At 44.1% G+C, this 18,942-nt stretch overlaps 1 protein-coding gene across 1 annotated transcript in view; it reads left to right on the top strand.

The window, feature by feature from the left end:
• The first annotated feature begins 635 nt into the window (after nucleotides 1-635).
• The window catches only part of MAPKAPK2 (MAPK activated protein kinase 2), a 62,383-nt gene continuing 44,076 nt past the window's right edge, over nucleotides 636-18,942 (top strand). The window contains exon 1 of the mRNA XM_072648013.1: nucleotides 636-1,300. Coding sequence (XP_072504114.1) covers nucleotides 983-1,300 — 318 coding nt within the window. The 5' untranslated portion in view covers nucleotides 636-982. The remainder of the gene's footprint in view (nucleotides 1,301-18,942) is intronic.

Genomic DNA, 18,942 nt, shown 5'->3' with positions numbered 1-18,942 from the left:
AGTAAGGCAGCTATTATAGTGATTTGGGGGTAGAAAACATGGGTTTGAATTCTGGCTCTGATATTTACTACTAGTGTGATCTTGGTCAAGTCATTTACTCCTCTCCACTGGGCCCGGGTTTCCTCCTCTGTAAAATAAAGGGATTGGATGAGATGACTTCTAAGGTCCCTTCTAGCTCCAGTTCCTACGGTTCTCAGTATCTTCGTGTCCTTTATCGGATGCACTTACGACCCCGAGTCACAAAGCCGCAGAATATTAGGGCTGAAAGGAACCCCCTCTTTTATTCCCACCAGCCAGAGCTGTCCAGGGTCTCTACGCTCACGCAGCCATCCTGAATAGGAATCACACAACTGAATAAAAAGTGGCCTTTCGCCTTGAATTACTCGGAAGGTTCCCTTTCCCTTTGTGTAGACCTGGCCTCCAAGAGAAGCCTCTTTTGATTTTCTCCCGTTCTCTGTCCTCAGCTTCTCCCGGCCGCTTCACTCCAAGCCCAGTCTCTGATCCTTCCCTTTAAGGGTTCCCCCTCCCCTCCCCCACACCTTCCCTTCTCCCGTCCCACCCCCACCCCCCTACATCTTCCAAACCCCGCCCCCTCTGGCCCTCCCCTTTAAGGGCCGTCCCCGGCGAGGCTGAGGCTCTGACGCGGCCGCCGGGCCCCGGGGCTGGATACATTGTCGCGCCGAGCTTCCCCCGGGCCGGCCCCCAGCCGTCCCCGCGCGGCTTCCCGCAGCGCCAGGCCCCCCGGGGGGCAGGCGCGAGCCCGCGAGCCCGGACGGACCGACGGACCGACGGACCGACCGAAGCCGCCGCCGGGCCGAGGCTGGAGCCGGGGCTGAACTGCTCTGGGGAAGCCGGCTCTGCCGCCGCTGGGGAGCAAACTTCCCAGCCGGGCGGGGGCTGGCGGGGGCCCCGTCCAGGGCCGGAGGAGGAGACGGCCCCGAGTCCTCCTCCTCCCGTTCCTGCTCCCCGGTCTCCCGGCACCATGCTGTCTAACTCGCCGGGCCAGACCCCGCCCGTGCTGTTCCCCAACCCTCCGCCGCCACCCCCGCCCCAGCAGCCCCAGCCCCCCTCCCAGCCCCAGCCCCCCGTGCTGCCTCTGCCGCCGCCGCCCCCTCCTCCGCCGCCGCCCCCTCAGCCCCCCCAGCAGTTCCCCCAGTTCTATGTCAAGTCGAGCCTGCAGATCAAGAAGAATGCTATCACGGATGACTACAAGGTCACCAGCCAGGTCCTGGGGCTGGGCATCAACGGGAAAGTTTTGCAGATCTTCAACAAGAAGACCGGGGAGAAATTCGCCCTCAAAGTAAGTTTGGGGCCCGGCAGGAGGAGAAGGGGACTCCAGGGGGCGACTGCCACCTTACCCGGGGAAACCAGGAACTGCTTAAAAAGATCTACCTGACCCTCCCTTGTCCCCCCAGCTCCTTCCTGGGAACCCCGAGCGTAAGGAGGGGGAGGAGGAGAGAGGGTGCTGCTGTCTGAGTTATTGCTGGTTGTTTTTGTGGAGTGTGTGACTTTGGGGGAGGGGAAGGTCAGAGCAGATTTTTGGTGTCCCTGGGATCGCGGGACAGTTTCCGGTCACCTTAGGGAGTTAGCGTAGTGAACTCCAAAGAGAGTAGGGAGGACTATACCATTTTGGGGTTTGAGCGGGCATCATTTGAATCTGCATTGGGCAGATCCTGGATCGCTTCTGCTTTAACACCCGTAGTCGGTGTCAAGGAAGTGATTTTGAAGGGTTGTGGTTCCCCATCTCTCCTCTCTCTGCCTCTCCCTATCTCTTTCCTTCCCTTCCTCTTCCTCCCCCCTCCCCTCCCCTTGCCTCCCTCTCTCGCTCTCTCTCTCTCTGCCGGCACAAAAGGCCCATTACTCATTGAGCTGGTTGGTTGGTTGGTTTGGAGAAGTCGGATCGTAGAGGTTTATTTTGCCTCTTTCCTTATTTGGGAGCCGGAATGTGTGATTTCACTTCCCTTGCTCTCTAGAGTAAAAGTCTTCTGTCTTCTACTTAAAATGCATTGGCCCAAAGTAGTGCCAGACCGGAGATTCCGGAGGGGGAACCCCGCCTTAGACCCATGGGTGGGGGAGGGTGATTTGTTTTGGCCAGTATGCCTCTTCCTTTTCTCAATGTCCACCCCCAACCCCCATATCACTCCAAAGAGGGAGGCTTCGATACTGTATCTGCTATTTTCGTAGTTCCATTGATCCAAATTATTATGTACGCTTTGACTTGGCCTTTTGAAGTTTTCAGTAAATCCTTGATGAGATGTGTGGGCTGGAAAAGAAGCTTCTCCTCCTGAAACCCTAAAGATGAGAGATTAGATGTGTCCCTTCACTAGGTACTGCTTCAGCTTTAGGGAAGAGGGTAGAGGGGCAGAAATGGGGGGGGGGGGGGCACAAGAAGGCAACCCTGTGAGGCAAGGAGTTTGACCTTGGAGATCCCACATTGGGAACTGGGACAAAGCAGACTAGTCTGAGCCAGGGGCAGGTCAAGGGGAATCATCACAGAGTTTTCTTCCCTTAGTGGTTTTAAAAGGAAGCACCTCTCTGAAGGTAAAACACTTCATCTTCTGGTCTGTTTTCGATAGGTATCTTGGAGATTGGAGGAGAGGGGAAAGTCCTTGTTTGCATGAGGGGACAGATGTGCAGTCCTGGGAAAGAGTCAACAGATTTGAGTTTGGAATCCTGGCTTTGTCACTTCCTTAATTAGCGAGGTTGGGTCTCAGTTTCCTCAGATGTAAAATAAAGATAGTATCTACAGTACCTCTCTCATTGGATTGTTGTAACAAAGGAGATAATGGATGTAAAACACTTTGTAAACTGTGAAGTGTTTGATGTAAGTTGTTAGTGTTAATTTCCTTCCTTCCCAAAGTATTTTTTAAAAGGTGTATGAATTCTTGTTTGAATAGCCTTTATTCCTTCTCTGAGGGATGGTGAATAAAAACAGATATATTGACTGTAGATGTGATGTACTGGCTCCAAAGCATGAGTGTTTTTTTTCTTAAACTGAACAGATAACTTTCAAATTTTCATTTGTAGTTGCATGTTTCTCTGACTCTAAAGGGATGAAACATAAGCTTGCAATGACCTGTTCTTTTTCAAACTGTCTTTTAAACCCCTTTTCTTTCTCAGTCCGTTATATTGGGGAGGAGAAACTAGAGTTATGACCTTGTGGAAGAATTCAAAGTTTGACCAGAGTTAACTCACAGTGTTAAGCCTGGCACAAATTCTTCTTTACAGGAGAGCTTGGTCATCAGTTGTTCAGGGATATGAGTTACTTGCGCTTTTTCCCAAGGAGTAAAAATACCGTATGGAGGTATCAGAACAGTCGCCTTATCATAAAAATAAAAGGCCTGGAGAGTTTATATAATTCACCAAAAACCTTTGAAACATTTCTTTATTTTTGCTTTGAAGGAGGAGAGTGGTTAGAGAGATGATTGAAATTTCTCTTCTAATTATCAGGAAAGTGATTTTGCCTTTTAAACATTTTTTCCCTTGTGGTCTTAAAGGGAGAATCTCCTAATGTTTTAAATGATACTTTTAGCACAATAGGTTTTTATGAGCACAATTTATCCTTCTCTGCAGGTTAAAAGTAGGTGAGAAGAATGAAGTCACTCTGTTTTGACAGACAGCCTGCTTCTAGATCTCATGAGTTGACTCAACTGTTAAATTGCACATTTCCCACACTTCATTGTGTAAAAGCTTAATAACAGAGGAAGAAAGCCTGGGTGAGGCATCAGGAGAGTATCAGCAATGTCAACAGCTACAGCATATCCAAATATTGGTTAAGACATAATTACAGGGGGAGGAGGGGAATGGGGGAATCTTGTTCGAAGAATCGTGCTGGAAATACACATGAAAGATCTTGACTTTTGATTACTCTCTTGTGCCGATTAGGGAAATCATATGTTAAAATAGTAGTCTTGTGTGTGAAGTTGAGGAGCTTGGAGACCAAAGTAATTGTCCTAGCTTGACTGGTAAATTGGGAGAAAGCCTGGGATGAGAGGAAGGGTCAGACTGGAGGCTTCCCAAACATTGCTTGGCTTATTGAAGTATATGTTTTGTGGGTAGAAATGGGTGATATAGATGGACCCCTTTGTGGCTATGCTTGGTGAAGGGAAGTTGAAGTTGTTATGATGCTCTGAGCCTTGTCTGAGGTCTAATGACCTCTCATTCCTGTTAAGTGATGGCTTTAAAAAAATGACCAGCTTTGCTCCTTCCTTTCTAACTAACCTTTAAATGTGTTTTGGTGGGTATTGTGGTCTTACCTTGTCATATCCTCCTTGCTCTTGCTAAGTATTTTTTTCCCCTTCTCATAAATCTAGAGAAAGGGCCTTGAAATCTGGAAGGTCTCTGTTTGAATTCTATCTTTGGTACTTCTCAGCTGTGTGACCCTGGGCAAGTCACTTCTGTTTTCTTCATCTGTTAAAAAAGGGTTTGGACTAAGATGACTTCTGAGGTCCTTTCTGGTTTTAAATCCTTGATTTGTTATGGCTATGTACTTTGGAAGTCTTGACTTTAGTCCTTAAATATATCCTTTACACCTCACCCCGTCCCCAAAGCAAATCTTTCAAACTTAAATACTGTTTTTCAGGGTTTATAGTTGCTTTTCATGGAACTCCCTTGTGAACCATGTAGGGAAAGTATTATATTTTGATGACAAGAAAACTGAGGTTTAAAGACCAGTCACCTAGACAGTAAGCATTTGAAATGAGATTAGGACTTTTTCCCATACAGAAACTCCCACTCCTCCCCCCAGCTGTCATTGACTTTACCCTCCTTGGCCCCTTGGTCATTGCTGTGATGCTAAAGGGTGTTTTCCACTGTTAAACCATGCTCCCCTTGAGCCTGACATACACTGTTCTCACCATAGGTGTTACTTTGAAATGTAGGTGAGGAACCCACAAGGCAAGAATCTTGACTAGGTCATGGGAAATTGTCCAGAGTTTGAGGTGGTTTTTAAACCAGAACTCGAGGGATTATCGCTTGAGAACTGGAAGGAGCCGTAGAGGTCATTCATGTCCAACCTCTTGATTTTACAGATGAAGAATCTAAGATTCAGGGAGTTGTGACTTGCCCTAGATCATACAGGTAGTGACCTGGGGAGGTCCTCGGACTCTGAATTTCACTGCTTCTTCCTTGCTACTATTTGAAAAGTTTTCCCTAAGAATCAATCCTAGGGATTGTTTTTAACTTTTAAAACTAAAATTTCTCACAAGTGGTGAGAGCTCATGTAAATTTCATTAAATATTTCATATTCTGTCATTTAAAACTGAAAGGGACCTTTAGTGATCACATTGTCACAGGATCTCTCTCCCCTTGGTTTTACAAATGAAAGGAATTGCTATCTTGGGAAGTGAAGTGACTTATTTGAAGGCATACTGCTAATTTGTGGCAAAATGATTAAAATCTAACTCTCCTGAATGCCTTTCTTCTGTTTGGAGATAATTCTAGTCCCAACTCACATGTGCCTCAATCAGTTATATTCCCATATGGGGTTCTTTGGTTCCTCAGCTGTACTCTCCTTTCCTCCCTTCCCCTCTTCCCCCTCCCCCCCAATTGCGTAGTAATTACTCTTGTACACTGGCTTGACACACTTAATTAAAGCCAGTCTTATTGTCACCGTTCTGTGATTAGTTGAAGTATGTCATTGCTTCATATACTATAGGTTTCCAGAATGTTGTCATAACTTATCTCTGTCTTCTCATGGCATAGACTGGAGAAAACAAGAACTTGTGGTTTCTCTTCTTTTTCCATCATTTTTTTTCTGTAGCTAGCTCTTCATTTGTTCCCTGTTTTCTTTAGATATTTATATAGAAATTTAAGGCATAGTCTCTACCTTAATTTATAGTCGCTGCATAGTAAAATGTTCAGTGGTAGTCATGGCATCATAGATTTAGGACTGGAAAGGACTTGATAGGTCTTTCAGTTCAACCATTTAGCAATTGAAGAAACTGAGGCCCTCTGAGATGGTAAACATGCTCAAGGTCATACAATGAGTTTGCTGAGCAAGAACTAGAATCCTGGTTTCTTAACTTCCAGCCCAATACTCCTTCCACTATATCACATGTACATCCATATATACAAATAGACAAACATACACACAAGTAAATGATCATTGTTGAGAATACAAAAGTAGATATGCGTTAAAATACTAAGTAGTGTAATATGGGTTACCATGCATTGTTCAGAGAAGAGGGAGAGTATCTAGGGCTAGTGTATCTGGAGAAGTAAGATTGAGTTGAACTTTGGGGAATAGTACAAGACTTGGCTAAATTTAGGGGAAGGAATTCTGAATGAGGAGGGCTGTCCTGGGTAAAGAAGGAATGAACATGTTTTCAGGACAGTGGTTTAACTAATACTGAGAGTGCTGATGACTGAATAGGGCCAAATGGTGATTATATTGTAAAATTCATTTCAAGTTCTTCATTTAAACATTTTCTGCATATAGGATATAGGGGGAGGGAGTGGTAGTGTTAAGATAGCAAGCAGTTGGCAGTTGGTGGTGTAACGGATGAAGAGCTGGACCTGGAGTCAGGAAGACCTGAATTCAAATTCAGCCTAAGAAACTTACTACCTTTGTGACCTTGGGCAAGTCATTTAACCTCTGCTTGCCTCAGTTTCCTCAACTGTGAAAAAGGGATAATAATGACACCTACCTCAAAGGGTTGTTATGAAGATCAAAAGAGACAACATTTGCAAAATGAGTTTGGCATAGTGTCTAGCACATGGTATGTGCTATGTAAATGCTTATTCCTTTCCTGTCCTCCAAGACAGGGGTCATATAGTGAGGACAATAGTGTTAAGGTCTGAGGGAGACCCATTTGTTTAATTTCTTGAGAACAAAATTCTATTGTATGTAGATCTGACCTGTCTCTAGCTTTTTTCTGATGCAGTTGGACTGCTGGCTTCCCATCACACAGGATCCAGACTGAGACCTTTCAGTGCTTTGGGTATTATGAATTCTGGGCATGGTGGTGCTTGAGACCTGATCTTCAGCAAACATCTTGGATGGATGGGTCTGAAAGAGAGGAGCCTAAAAGCAGGCCCTAGACTGAAGGATCAAGGCTACAGCTCTCCATGGGGTGTCTGGAGAAATGAAATGTTTCCTTTCTCAGAGGATGAGGCTCTCACAATTGTAAAGGAATGAGAAACTTGGCCTTTGATTTTCTGGTTGATTTATGACAGGCTTCTGTGCTTTGGGAGTGAGACCATTTTTTAATAGAGGTCTTCCAACAGTGGTGGGGGGATGGGAACCTCTGAGGTGGTGAGCACTCGAACACTTACATCTGTGGTGTCAAACTTAAATAGAAGTATGGGCACTCTAAACTATATATAAGATTCCTGCAGGCTGCATATTGACTTAGAACACATTTTATTAATAGATTTTAATTTGTTGTTGGTCAGTTTTTCAGTTGTGTCCTCCTCTTTGTGACCCCATTCGGGGTTTTCTTGGCAAAGATACTGCAGTGGTTTACCATTTCCTTCTCCAACTCATTTTACAGATGATGACACTGAGGCAAACAGGGTGAAGGGACTTGCCCAGGGTCAGGAGGCTGGTAAACGTGTGAGTCTGGATTTGGACTCAGGTCCTCCTGACTCCAGAGCCAACACTATCCACTGTATCACTTAGTTGCCCCTTTATATTAATAGAGTATATACCAGTAGGGAATAAAATTATTTAATCATTAATATATAAATAGGTTATTAATAGATAGATATTAGCATTAACCATGATCTGTTGTATTTTTATTTATTTTGTTAAATGTTTCTAATTACATTTTGATCTGGTAGGCTCCATGTTTGACACTTGACTTATGTGGTAAGAAAACGTATTTCTATTCTCTTCTCCCCTGCTGCCACTCCATCCCTACCCTACTGCTAAATTCTCATGTAAAATAAATTTGGAAGATCTTGACAAGGAAATTTGGACTGACTAGACAAGCAGATGGGAACCTGTGTCTTGAGGAATTCTTGGTTTTCCACATGGGCCAGGAAGATCTCTCTGGTGGCCCTGGACAGAGGGGGAAGAAGAAAAAAATGGCATGACTTGCCTACTTCCCTTTCACCATAAATTTCTGATCCAAGGCTTTGTGAAACCTATCTCTTTAAGTGTGGTACATCTTGGTCAGTTAAATCTTGATCCTAACCTTCAGATTCAGACATGAGGGAGTGGGGAATAGAAAGTAACATAGGGTCAGTTGTTGGCCATGAAGGCGTCTCTGAATAGTGTGCCACCGTGTTTCTTAGATCACAGAATAGGCTGTCAGCTGGCATGTGTTGGGGGTTGTGAAGTGTCCCTGAGACTCAGTCATTATCAGTGATGCTTCTCCTTCTTTCTTAGATTACTATTTTTTTAGACCACTTGGAACTTGGACTCCCATGAAAGGCCTTGGTCATCCTTACTGGAAACTTCTAGGATTCAGGTGTGACAGGAGCATATTAGAGACAGTTTGGCAAGTAAAAGGTGTTGGAACAAAGGGGAAAGTTACATCCAAGTACCCATAATCAATTCCTATACTTTCTCTAAAGGAGTTGGGGGTGAAGAGGAAGGGAAGGAAGACCATGTCATGCCTTAAAAAGATCAGCCGAAGGAACTTAGGATATGTAGCCTGGAGCAGGAAAGACTTTTGGGGTACATGATGTATGTCTTCATATATTTGAAGGTTTGTTTTTTCAAGAGAGATTAGGCTTGTTCTGCTTGGAACCAGAGGTCAAAATTAGGAGCTATGGGTGGATGTTGAAGACAGGCAAATTTAAGCTTGATATAAAAATAAGGCTTAAAAAACCAACCAATCAAAGCTGACTCAAATTAGAATGGGCTGCCTTGTATAGACATGGACTCTTTGAGATTGGAAGTCTTTAGGGAAGGGTTGTTGGATCACTTTACATTGGAGGTCTTCAGGTGAGGATGGTGCGACCATTTTTGTTGGGGATGTTTCAGAGGTAATTTTTATTTAGGTACAGACTGAACTAGGTAACAGGTGAGGGCCCTTGTAACTCTCAGAACTAATTCCGTAGTACTGAAGACTGTAATTTTGGCTGTTCCTACCTGTGTCTTTGCTCCCTGCACCCATTGTGAAGTTTCTATGTGACAGCCAGGTGTCCTGGTAAGGAAGAAGTGAGGCTAGATAGGGGTATCATTCTACTGGACTTCAGGCAGAAAGGGAATCTTTGCCAACTTAACCCTTTCAGATTTCACTCTGGGTTAGTATTCTGCCATGTCTTCTACTATGGAAAGATCAATTAATGAGATCTGGTTTCGTGTGTGTGTGTGTGTGTGTGTGTGTGTGTGTGTGGTGTATTGACCATTTCTTGGTTACTCTGGTAGCCAGATTGTTTTGGGGCTGCCAGCCCACCGGACATCTGCAGTCTGGCATCATGCCCAGGGCTCAGGGACTGTCTTACTCGCCCCCTTCTGTCCCAGCCAGCTAAAAATAAATCTGCCACCACTGCAGTCTGCCCTGACAGCCTGGCCCCTGAGATGTCACTCCTGGGCTACCTCCTGCCAAGCTGCTGAATTGTGCGGTTCCCTTCCCCTCTCCTCTCCCTTCCTCCTCCCCATTCTCCCCACCTCACCCTATGGTGTAAAATTGGGCCAAGTCACAACCCTGATTGCTGGGAAGACAACTATGTGGTTGGTACTCTCCTGACAAGCTTTGTTGAAAAGGCTGATTGGGTCTGCCTTGCCCCCTCAAATGCCCCCAAGAGAAGGGTGAGAAGAAGAAGAGGAAGGTGATTGGTTGGAAGGTAGGTAGAGCTTTCAGCTGTGCCGACCTCTCTGCTCCATAACTTGCATTCTGAATAAGCTTCCTCTGCCCGGAAGGGTTTGCAGGGTGAAGATGAGAACCTGCGGTACTTTCCCTCACCCTAACTCCTCTTTGGCTTAAAGGAAGGCTCCTGCTTTGGCTCTTCTTGAGTCTGCTCCCAATTTTCTTCACCACTGCCATGGAATGGGGCTTCAGGTTACAGCCCTCAGAGTGTGACCTCATCTTGGTGACTTCCAAGAATAACTGGGTCCAGGCATGGTGCTGCCTGATTCATGCGTCATAGGGGCCTGTCAGGTCCCTGTTGCAGAAATTTTCTCTGAGTACCATCCCATTCTCGTGGCTTCAGAAAACCTCCCTCTCACTGGGCCAAATGCTGCTGTAGTGACCTCCTTCTTCCTCCTGACTGGGGCTCCAGGAGGCCCACGCAATCTGGCCAGTGCCAGTTACAAGTGTTTAGAGTGACCTTATGGTGCCAGGTTTTCTTTCGTTTGACTTTATTCACTTCTCCCTGTCTCTTTGGTCCCTGGAGCAGGTGTTGGCATTGATAATTGTGGCAGAGCTATTGAGGTGTTCTATAGACTTGGTCTCTGATTAGGTTTTGAGTTGGCATGTCATGGGAAGGTGTTGGTAGGTAGGAGGTAAGATTTTAGGGACCCTGCCTTCAGTTAAAGTTGTGTAATTTGTCCCTGTCTCCAGCGCTGCCCCACCACCTCCAGGGCCTCATTTCCTCTGAAGGGAGAGATTTATCTGCCAAGGCTCATTGGTCTCCAGAGGGGAGGGGCAGGGCAGGGAGTGCTAAGAGTTTATTTTTAACTCTGCCAGAAGGAGCCTGTGCACTGGCCCCTGCCCTTGGAATACTTTTACCCTCTCTCCTCTCTTCCCCCAACCTGGGCCTCCTTGCCTTGTTTTTGTAGTTCTTAGAAGAAACCTCACAGGACTCAGCCAGCAGGAGAAGACATCCTAAGAGTCATGGAAAGAAAGCCTCTTTGGGGAGAGTCCCTGCCTATCTTTGGAAGGGCAGTATTGTCTGGCTCCTTATAATCTTAGGCCTCCCCCCGACCTCCCCAAGTCTCAGGGTTCCCTGGAATTGGAGGTCACATTCATGGAACTTGGAGCATCCCAGGAATGCAGTTTGGTTTGAAAGGTTCATCCAGTCCAAGCACATGCCCAGACTGAGGTACACTTCTAGGAAGAATATTAAGGGATCATCCCCTCTTGGTCTTCTTTTTCTCTACCTACTGTCTCTGATCAGGCACAGAGAGCCCCTGAAAGTCTCTCCCAGTCATTTTGGGATGGGTGAGGAGAAAAGGGAATTTTAATTTTAAGCTCCTCGTGTTTAGATTTCTGAAAAGACTCATTCCTTTCTACTGGGGATCTAAGTAAAAATCTTGTTTTGAGGTCAAGACAAGCTCTCTTCTTGCTACTTCTTTTATATGTTCACCATCCATGCTCTGTTGGTGAAGGAATAGAATAAGTACCTCTTTGCGCCTCCTCTCCCCTTTGCCACCTTCCCTCCTCTGTCCCTGCCAAGATGGAGAGGTCCCCTATTTAACCAGCTGCTTGTGGTCACTTTGGTGACTATTCTGGGTCAGCTTTTAAGACATTCTCCAGCTAGGATGTGATTAGAGAAGGGGGTGGAGTAGGCAGAGTGAGGAGTTGGGCATCAAAGGTTTGTGAAGCCATCTGGATGAATATCTGAATTAATTAGTGAGCCTTTATTGAGTCTAGAAGTGTAAAGGATTCAAAAGAAGACCCTGCCCTCAAGGAGTTCATATTCTAGTTAGGGAAAGAAGCTTAACTTCTGGTGAAACAGGAGATCATGTAAGACAGTATGTAGAGGAGGACTGAATCAGGCAGGACAAATCTATAAATGTAGGAGGGAATCCTTTGAAGGTTAGGATAGTCAGAGAGCAAATAAGAGCAAAGGCATGGCCACAGGAATTGGTGTTTGGAGGCCAGTGAGGAGATAGACCCAAGCAGAAAAGATGGTCCATTTAGGGGAGTCATGGGAAATAAGTTTGTTTCACTAGGTCAGAACAGATTATTCAGAGCATGAGAAGGGCGAGGGGGTAATAGAGAACAGTTTGGACTGGATATAGTAGGAAGTATGGAGTCATTGAGGATTGTTGAGTAGGGAATGAAAGACTAATGGACTGTCCTCCCTCTCCCTTCTTTCCTAAGGTTTATGATCTGGATATTCATCTGGCAGAGTGTGTCTCTGGCATTGCATGTTGTTGGGAGTCTAGTATCTACTTCTGCTGTGTTTTCTTGTCCCCCAGAAAACCTTTATGCTGCCAGAGTTAGCTTTGGTTTACTTTCTCCACTTTTGGAGGAGGTAGGACTGATTGGGGTGGGAGGAGGGCAAACCATGTGTCTATAAATGTTGTTTCATTAGGTGGTGAGAAAGCTCAGGCCAAGCTAAGGAAAACTCTAGAATCGGGACTTCACTACTAAGTTTACTTCTCAGCTTCTTAAATCCTGTTTTGGGAAGAAATTACAACAGATGAAGTTTAATCTGAGGTGAAATCTTCTTGCCCTATTAACCTTACAGACAAAGAAAGCAGTTCTGTAGAATTGGGAGTAGAGGCAAGTGAATATTAGGCCCAGTCTTCAGATCTAGCTTAAGGGGGTACATTCAGCTGAAGGACCCAGATTCAGATGTCTGATGGTTCTATATTATTCCCAAGAAATTGGGATTCTTTTTTTTTGGTGTGAAACAGTGGGGTTTGTATATTTAAGGGGACAAAAATAGTGCAAAAGATGGTCTTCTAGGGGTGGGGAGTAAGGGAAGATCTTATGAAGAATGACCCTGCTCAGGATCAGTCCCATCTTTCCTTCTCCCTTCTGGTTAGTGTTCCCAGGCTTCTCTTCCTGGAGAAGAAACAGTAACATCATCATCAACAACACCTTGCCAGAAGGCTGACAACCTACCGTTGAGCTTCGGACATTATCATCATCCTGATGTTTATAACCTCTTTACTGTTAACTGTGGCTGGAGCTGAGAACTCCTTCATTTCCACCCCTCTCAAGTCTCTGTTACAGTGGAAGGGCTCCTTTATAACCTTTTAAGGTGGTGTAGTGCAAAGTGTGCTGGATTTGTCTACATGACCTTGGGCAAGTTACTTGACCTCTCTGGGGCTCAGTTTCTACCTCTGTAAAATGATGGGATCAAACCCAAGTACCTCTGAGTTTGCTTCTAGCCTTAGATTTATGATCCTCTGATTCTTCCACCTTTTAAGAATGTTGCCAGCTGAATTTTCTTGAACTTCAGCTCTGATTCTGTCATTGCTTAACTTTCAATGATTCCCTATGGCTCACTGGGCAAATTCCACCTTTCTTAGTTGAATGCCAGGTTACACCTTGGCCCCAGCCTACACCTTGGCCCCAGCCTACTTTTTCCAGCTAGATTTTTGTTATGCCTTCCCTAAAATCTAGCCACAGTGCCATATTGGCCATTCTCAATTTCCCATCTCCATGTTCTTTCTCTTCCTCTTTTTCCTCCTCAATTTTCTTCCTCTTCTCCCACCTTAACCATTGCCCTCTTCTTATCTCTTCCTTTCATGATGTGGAACTTGAACTAGCTGACCTTTAAGGTCTCTTTCCACTCTAAATCTATGATCCTTTGAAGGCTTTCCTGATTTCCTTCTTATTAGAAATGACAAAATTTCCCTTCCTCTGAATTCTCCTTGTATTCTCTGTCTTCTTAATGTACTTTTTGTATTCTGTCTTTATGGTTTATGTATATTTTATTCCTGATACCAACTCCTATCTCTCATCTCTTCCACTCCAGTTCCTCCTGAGATCATAAGTTCTTTGAGGTCACAGACTATTTATTTATATTTCTCACATCAACAAAGTTTGGGATGAAAAGCCTTCTTCCTTATCTCTTGTATCGCTGAGCCAGAGGGTAGTGGTTTGTTCTTTCTGGCAAACTGGCTCATTCCATCCTTCACAAATTTCAGAGTTGGAAGGGACCTCAAATGACCCATTTATTTCCATCTGTGCCTGGAAAAAGATATGCCCGACAAATGTCACCTAGCTTTTGCTTTGAAGACCTTCAATGAGAAGACCTTCAGAGTGCCTGCTCCCTCCCCAGGCATCTTCATCCACTTTTGGGTTGCACTGATCATTAGCAAGTTTTTCATCCTTTCAGACCGTATATTTGCCTCTTTCAGTTTTCACCCATTGTTCTTCTGGGCAAGACTGATTCTTCTTCCACAAGACAGCTCTTTAAAATATGAAGGTAAATATTGTGTCTCCTCTGAGTTTTCTCTTCTCTAGGTTAAACACCTTCTTGTTCCTTGTGCCAGTTTTCATTTGGCGTAGACTTAAAGCCTTTCAGTGTCCTGGTCATCCTGCTTCAGTTTAGCAATGTTCTTCCTGAAATGTGGTGCCCAGAACTGACCGCAATACCCCCATGGAACTATTGATGCCTTATTTCTAGAATCCATTCCTCTATTTCTTCCCAAGATAGCATTAACCTTTTTGGCCTCCATGTCAAAGCTGTTATTACATGTAGAATTTGTCTAATCAACTCCTCAGACCTTTTCCAGATAAACTACTTTCTCACCATGTTTCCCTCATTTTATACTTGTGATATTGATTTTTTGGAATCCAAATGTAAGACTCTATTTTTACCACCATTTTGATGTTCACCTGAATTTTAATTCAGTCCATTGTCCTGGTCCATTAAGATCTATAGAGTGTTTTTGATATTAGATTGCATGCTCCTTGAAGTTAGGACCCATGTCTTCTTTCATCCCTATTCTTTGAATTGAAAATGATACATTTTGCTGGAGATTTGAGGAACACTTATGTACTGTACCTGTGTGGGTCCTTAGAATGTTTTCTTTTTTCCCCAGTCCTTTTCAGTAAATAATAAATTGTGGAATCTGCTAGGCTGAAATAACATTGGATTTAGCATTTGGGTCCTAGCTCCAATGTTTCCTCAGTTGTCGACATCTGGAGGATTCCAGTTTGAATGTGGGCTCCTCTGTTTATTGCCTTTTTGACCTTGGGCTAGCCATTTCCCCTCTGGGCCTCAGTTTCCTCATTTGTGAAATAAAAGAGGTTCTTAAGCTTTTTGTGTATCTTGGGCTCCTTTGGCAGTCTGGTGAAGTCTAGGATCTCTTTCTCAAAAATAATGTTTCATAGTTTACATTCGTAATTGAAGGAAATGCTAAATTTCAGTTACAGATTAGTGGAAATAAAGATGTAATTCCCCCCACCCCCAAACTTATATACACCGTATGAAATCTATCCATGGACCCCTGGTTAAGAACTTCTGTCCTAGAGGATCCTGAGGGTCTTTCTAGCTCAAAAGCCTTGTGATTGATCCTCTCAGTGTGTAACCTTAGGCAAATCATCTAACCTCTGAGCCTTTCTCTGTAAAATGGGTAGATGACGCCCAGTCTGGTAGTCCATTGGTAGATGCAAGGATCCAGTGAGAGAATGGATATAAAAATCCTTTGGAAACTTAGGTGCTGTGCTGATGAGAAGTAGTATCAGCTTGGCAAATGTCAGCTGAATGAATTAATCTCTTGGGCAGGGGAGGATTGCATGAGGTGAGAGTACTCTAGGGTAGTACGTTGATGCTCTCCCCATAGAGGGTGCGGCTTTCCCAGGCGCGTGACTCTTACTCTAGTAGCTCATCATGACAGAGACGGGAGTTCTTTGAGGGTGTATGAAGCTGTGCTGTGTGTGGGCATGCATGGGCATGTGCTTCTAGTGGGCTGGAAATGGAGATAATAAAAAGCATCTATTTTCCGGGATTGTTGAGAGGATCGAAGGATGTACAAAATGTACAAAGTGCTTTGCAAACCTTAAAACACTACGTAAATGTTCTTCTTCATCATCATCATCATCATTATCCATCATCATTACTGAAAGCTGCTCTTTCTCCCTGTGCAAATACTCCCTCTCTGTTATGAGTGGATCTAGAGACTGCCCAGAAAAGAGGCTTCAGAGTTGCCTCTCTTCCTCCCCCACCCCATCTGCTGACTCAGATTGGCATCTTCTGTTTCTCCTAAGTAGGTTCTTGTTCTTGTAATCTGTCCCTCACCACAAGTCCCCCTCAAGGTTTCCCCTCACCTCTCTGCTTCCTTCCAGGGCTCCTCCTTTTCTGCTTCAGCAGAAGAATCATCCTTCCTCTCCTTGGAAATCTTGTCTTGGAGGGAGCAGACTGAGGATCAGAATCACAAGCTATCAGAGTTGGAAAGGGAGCTTACAGATGATGTAGTCCAACAACGTTGTTTGACAGAGGAGGAAACTGAGGCCCAGCAAAGTGAATGAGTAGTCACACAGCAAGTAAGGGGTAGGGTTAAGACAGCTCAAGTCTTTGGACTTCTTATCTAGAGCTCTTTCTTTCATGCCTCAGTACTTCCCATGTCACCCTTTTGATGAGTCTACTGTACACTATTTCTCCCACAGGGGCAGCTAGGTGGTGCAGTGGATAGAGCACCAGTGTAGGAGTCAGGAGGATCTGAGTTCAAATTTCACCCCAGACACTTGACACTCATTAGCTGTGTGACCTTGGCCAAGTCACTTAACCCCAATTGCCTCATCCTGGGTCATCTCCAGTCATCTTGATGAATATCTGGTCACTGGATTCAGATGGCTCTGGAGGAGAAGTGAGGCTGGTGACCTGCACAGCCCTCCCTCACTCAAAACCAAGTCAAGTGCAAGTCATGTCATTAGTTCTCTGATGGCATGGTCTTCTTTGGCAACGAAGGACGAACACACATTTCTCCCATTAGTTGCTTCAGAGTTACCTGCTGGACCTCACTCTTGAGTGTCAAAATGATGGAGGAAAAGATCTTCCTGATTAGTTCATGTGGACAGAAAACCAAGCTATTGAGGCCACACCCCTTGATCCTTGAATGAGCAGGTGATTTCCATGCTAAAAACAGTACCTTTGACTTTGACAAAGGCATTGGTCACAAGGGAGACTAGATGAGAGTGTAGGTGCACTTACACTGCCTGGTGTCGTGGAAAGAACTACCAGATTAGAAGGGAGTCTGCAGATTAGGGTTCTGCCTTCTGCCATTAATGATCTGGGTAAATTTGGGCAACTCACTCTGTATCTTTGAGGCTTCAGTTTCCTTACCTGAAAAATGATTGAGTTTGGAGTTCTCTCTTAGCTCTTAAGTTTATACTCTTGTGTTCAGCATACTTTCATCCCTCTGATGGGATAAACCATTTACAATGTATGTTTTACCTACTTGAAAGGTACTGATAAGGCACCAGATGAGAACAAGACACCCCTGGACACAGACATCATCTCTGAGATTGGGTACCTGGCTGTCAGTACAGAACAATAATTTTTGCCGGAGATATAGTGCTGGATCTGGAGTCAGAAAGACCTGAGTTCAAATCCTACCTCAGATGCTTCTTTAGCTATACCATGCTGGGCAAATCCCTTAATCTCTCTTAGCCATAGTTTCCTCATCTATAAAATGGAGATAATAATAGTGTTGGTTAGTTGTGAAGGTGAAATGAAATAATATATATGAAAACACTTGGCAAATCTCAAGGAGCTATTTAAATGCTAGCTGTCATTATTATTATTAGAAACCATAGCAAATTAAATGACTTCTCCCTAGGTTCTGTGCCTTTTACTCAGCCCCTTCCCTCACCTCTTGAACTTTTAAGACAGAATTTTGATTCCTAATCCAAGTCTACCATAAACCTGTAGGGTAACAATGAATAAAATGATACTTGTCCTCTGTGTCAGCTGGAAGGTTAGGCACTTTGGGCTCAAGGCTTAACTGCTTCTGACTTGTGTTCCAAATCTCTCTGGGCTTAATATATTTTCCCCTCTGTGAAATAGGGCTCATGGGTAGGGGAGTTGTCAGTTTATCAGCTTTCTCACATCTTAGAGCAGGGGCTCTTAACTTTGGGGGGTCTGTGAACTTTTTTTAAAAGTATTTTGACAAAGTACTTTACTGTAATTGTTTTCCTTTGTTATCCTATGTATTTTATTTCATGCGTTTACAAACATTCTGAGAAGGGGTCCATGATCTTTACCAGACTATCAAAGGGTTTCATGACACAAAAAAGATTAAGAATCCTTATCTTAAAGTAATAGATACCATGAACTGGGAGATCTGATTTCTTATTTGGTCCAAGACAATGCTGGGCAATTAACTTAGTCTTTTAAAATTTTTAAATTTAATTTATTATTATTATTTACTCTTTTTTAGCTCTAATTTCCCCAACTGTAAAATGAAGACAGTATTCATTGCACTTTCACAAAAATTGTCGTGAGGATCGGATGAGTTAACGTCCATATATGAAACGCTATATAAATGATTATTAATGAGAAAAGGTGGGAAGAAGTTGATTTGACTTGTTCCCCCTACCTCAGAGTTGGAGTAGTTAGGTTAAATGATTGATTGGGACAGTTTGGGAGTGTAGTCTTCTACTAAGAGGAAAAAGCTCAGTGCCTTGTATAAATTGTTTTCGTCTCCAGAAGGATAAAGTCTTCCTCTTCTGCATTTTTCAGAAAGAAAAATGAGGCTTAAGTAATCTGGCAGGCCTTGATTACTGAACACCTGCACTCATAACTCATGGACAGGCCTAAGTTTCATCTTTACTATGTTTTTAAACCTTAGTTTAGTTGTCTTTTATGTTATTTCCAGGTCTTTTCTCTGTCCCTGTTCCCCGTTTACCTCTTTCTAGCTGCTATCAGTAGCTCCACTTTATACACTTCTCTCCTTCCACCCCCAGTCTCCCCACCTGCATTTGGTAGTCCTGGAGTAAGAGCCCAGAGCCAAGGTCATCCTCTGGGCCTTAAACCCCATGTGATACTGCTGCTGTATGACATGGAAAGAATTTAGAACTGAGGTTCAACCTTTTCCAAAAACTTAGCTCACAGCCCCCGTGCAGATTTTGGAGCAGGCCACTTAGCTAAATAATTTTGAAAAAAATTAATTAGCAATGGGGGAGGGGGCGCACTCAGTGGGGGTTCGTGGTAGCTGCTTTGTCCCTAAGGACATGTAGGTTGAGGCTACACAATATATTGTGTTTCTTTCTGCCTTCTCTGAGCTGTATGGAGGTGGCACATCCAGGTTTCTTGCTCATTTGATCTTTGTTATTTTTCATCTCTCAGTTCTTATTTTGCCCAGTTCTTATTTTCATTTTATTTTCAAATGTTTATGTTACGTTTACTCTGTATGAGGTGCTA

The sequence above is a fragment of the Notamacropus eugenii genome, chromosome 2 (assembly GCF_028372415.1).
Source record: "Notamacropus eugenii isolate mMacEug1 chromosome 2, mMacEug1.pri_v2, whole genome shotgun sequence".
NCBI classification, from domain to species: domain Eukaryota; kingdom Metazoa; phylum Chordata; class Mammalia; order Diprotodontia; family Macropodidae; genus Notamacropus; species Notamacropus eugenii.
The sequence above is the reverse complement of the archived record's forward strand: the minus strand, read 5'-3'. Positions and strand labels throughout refer to the sequence as shown.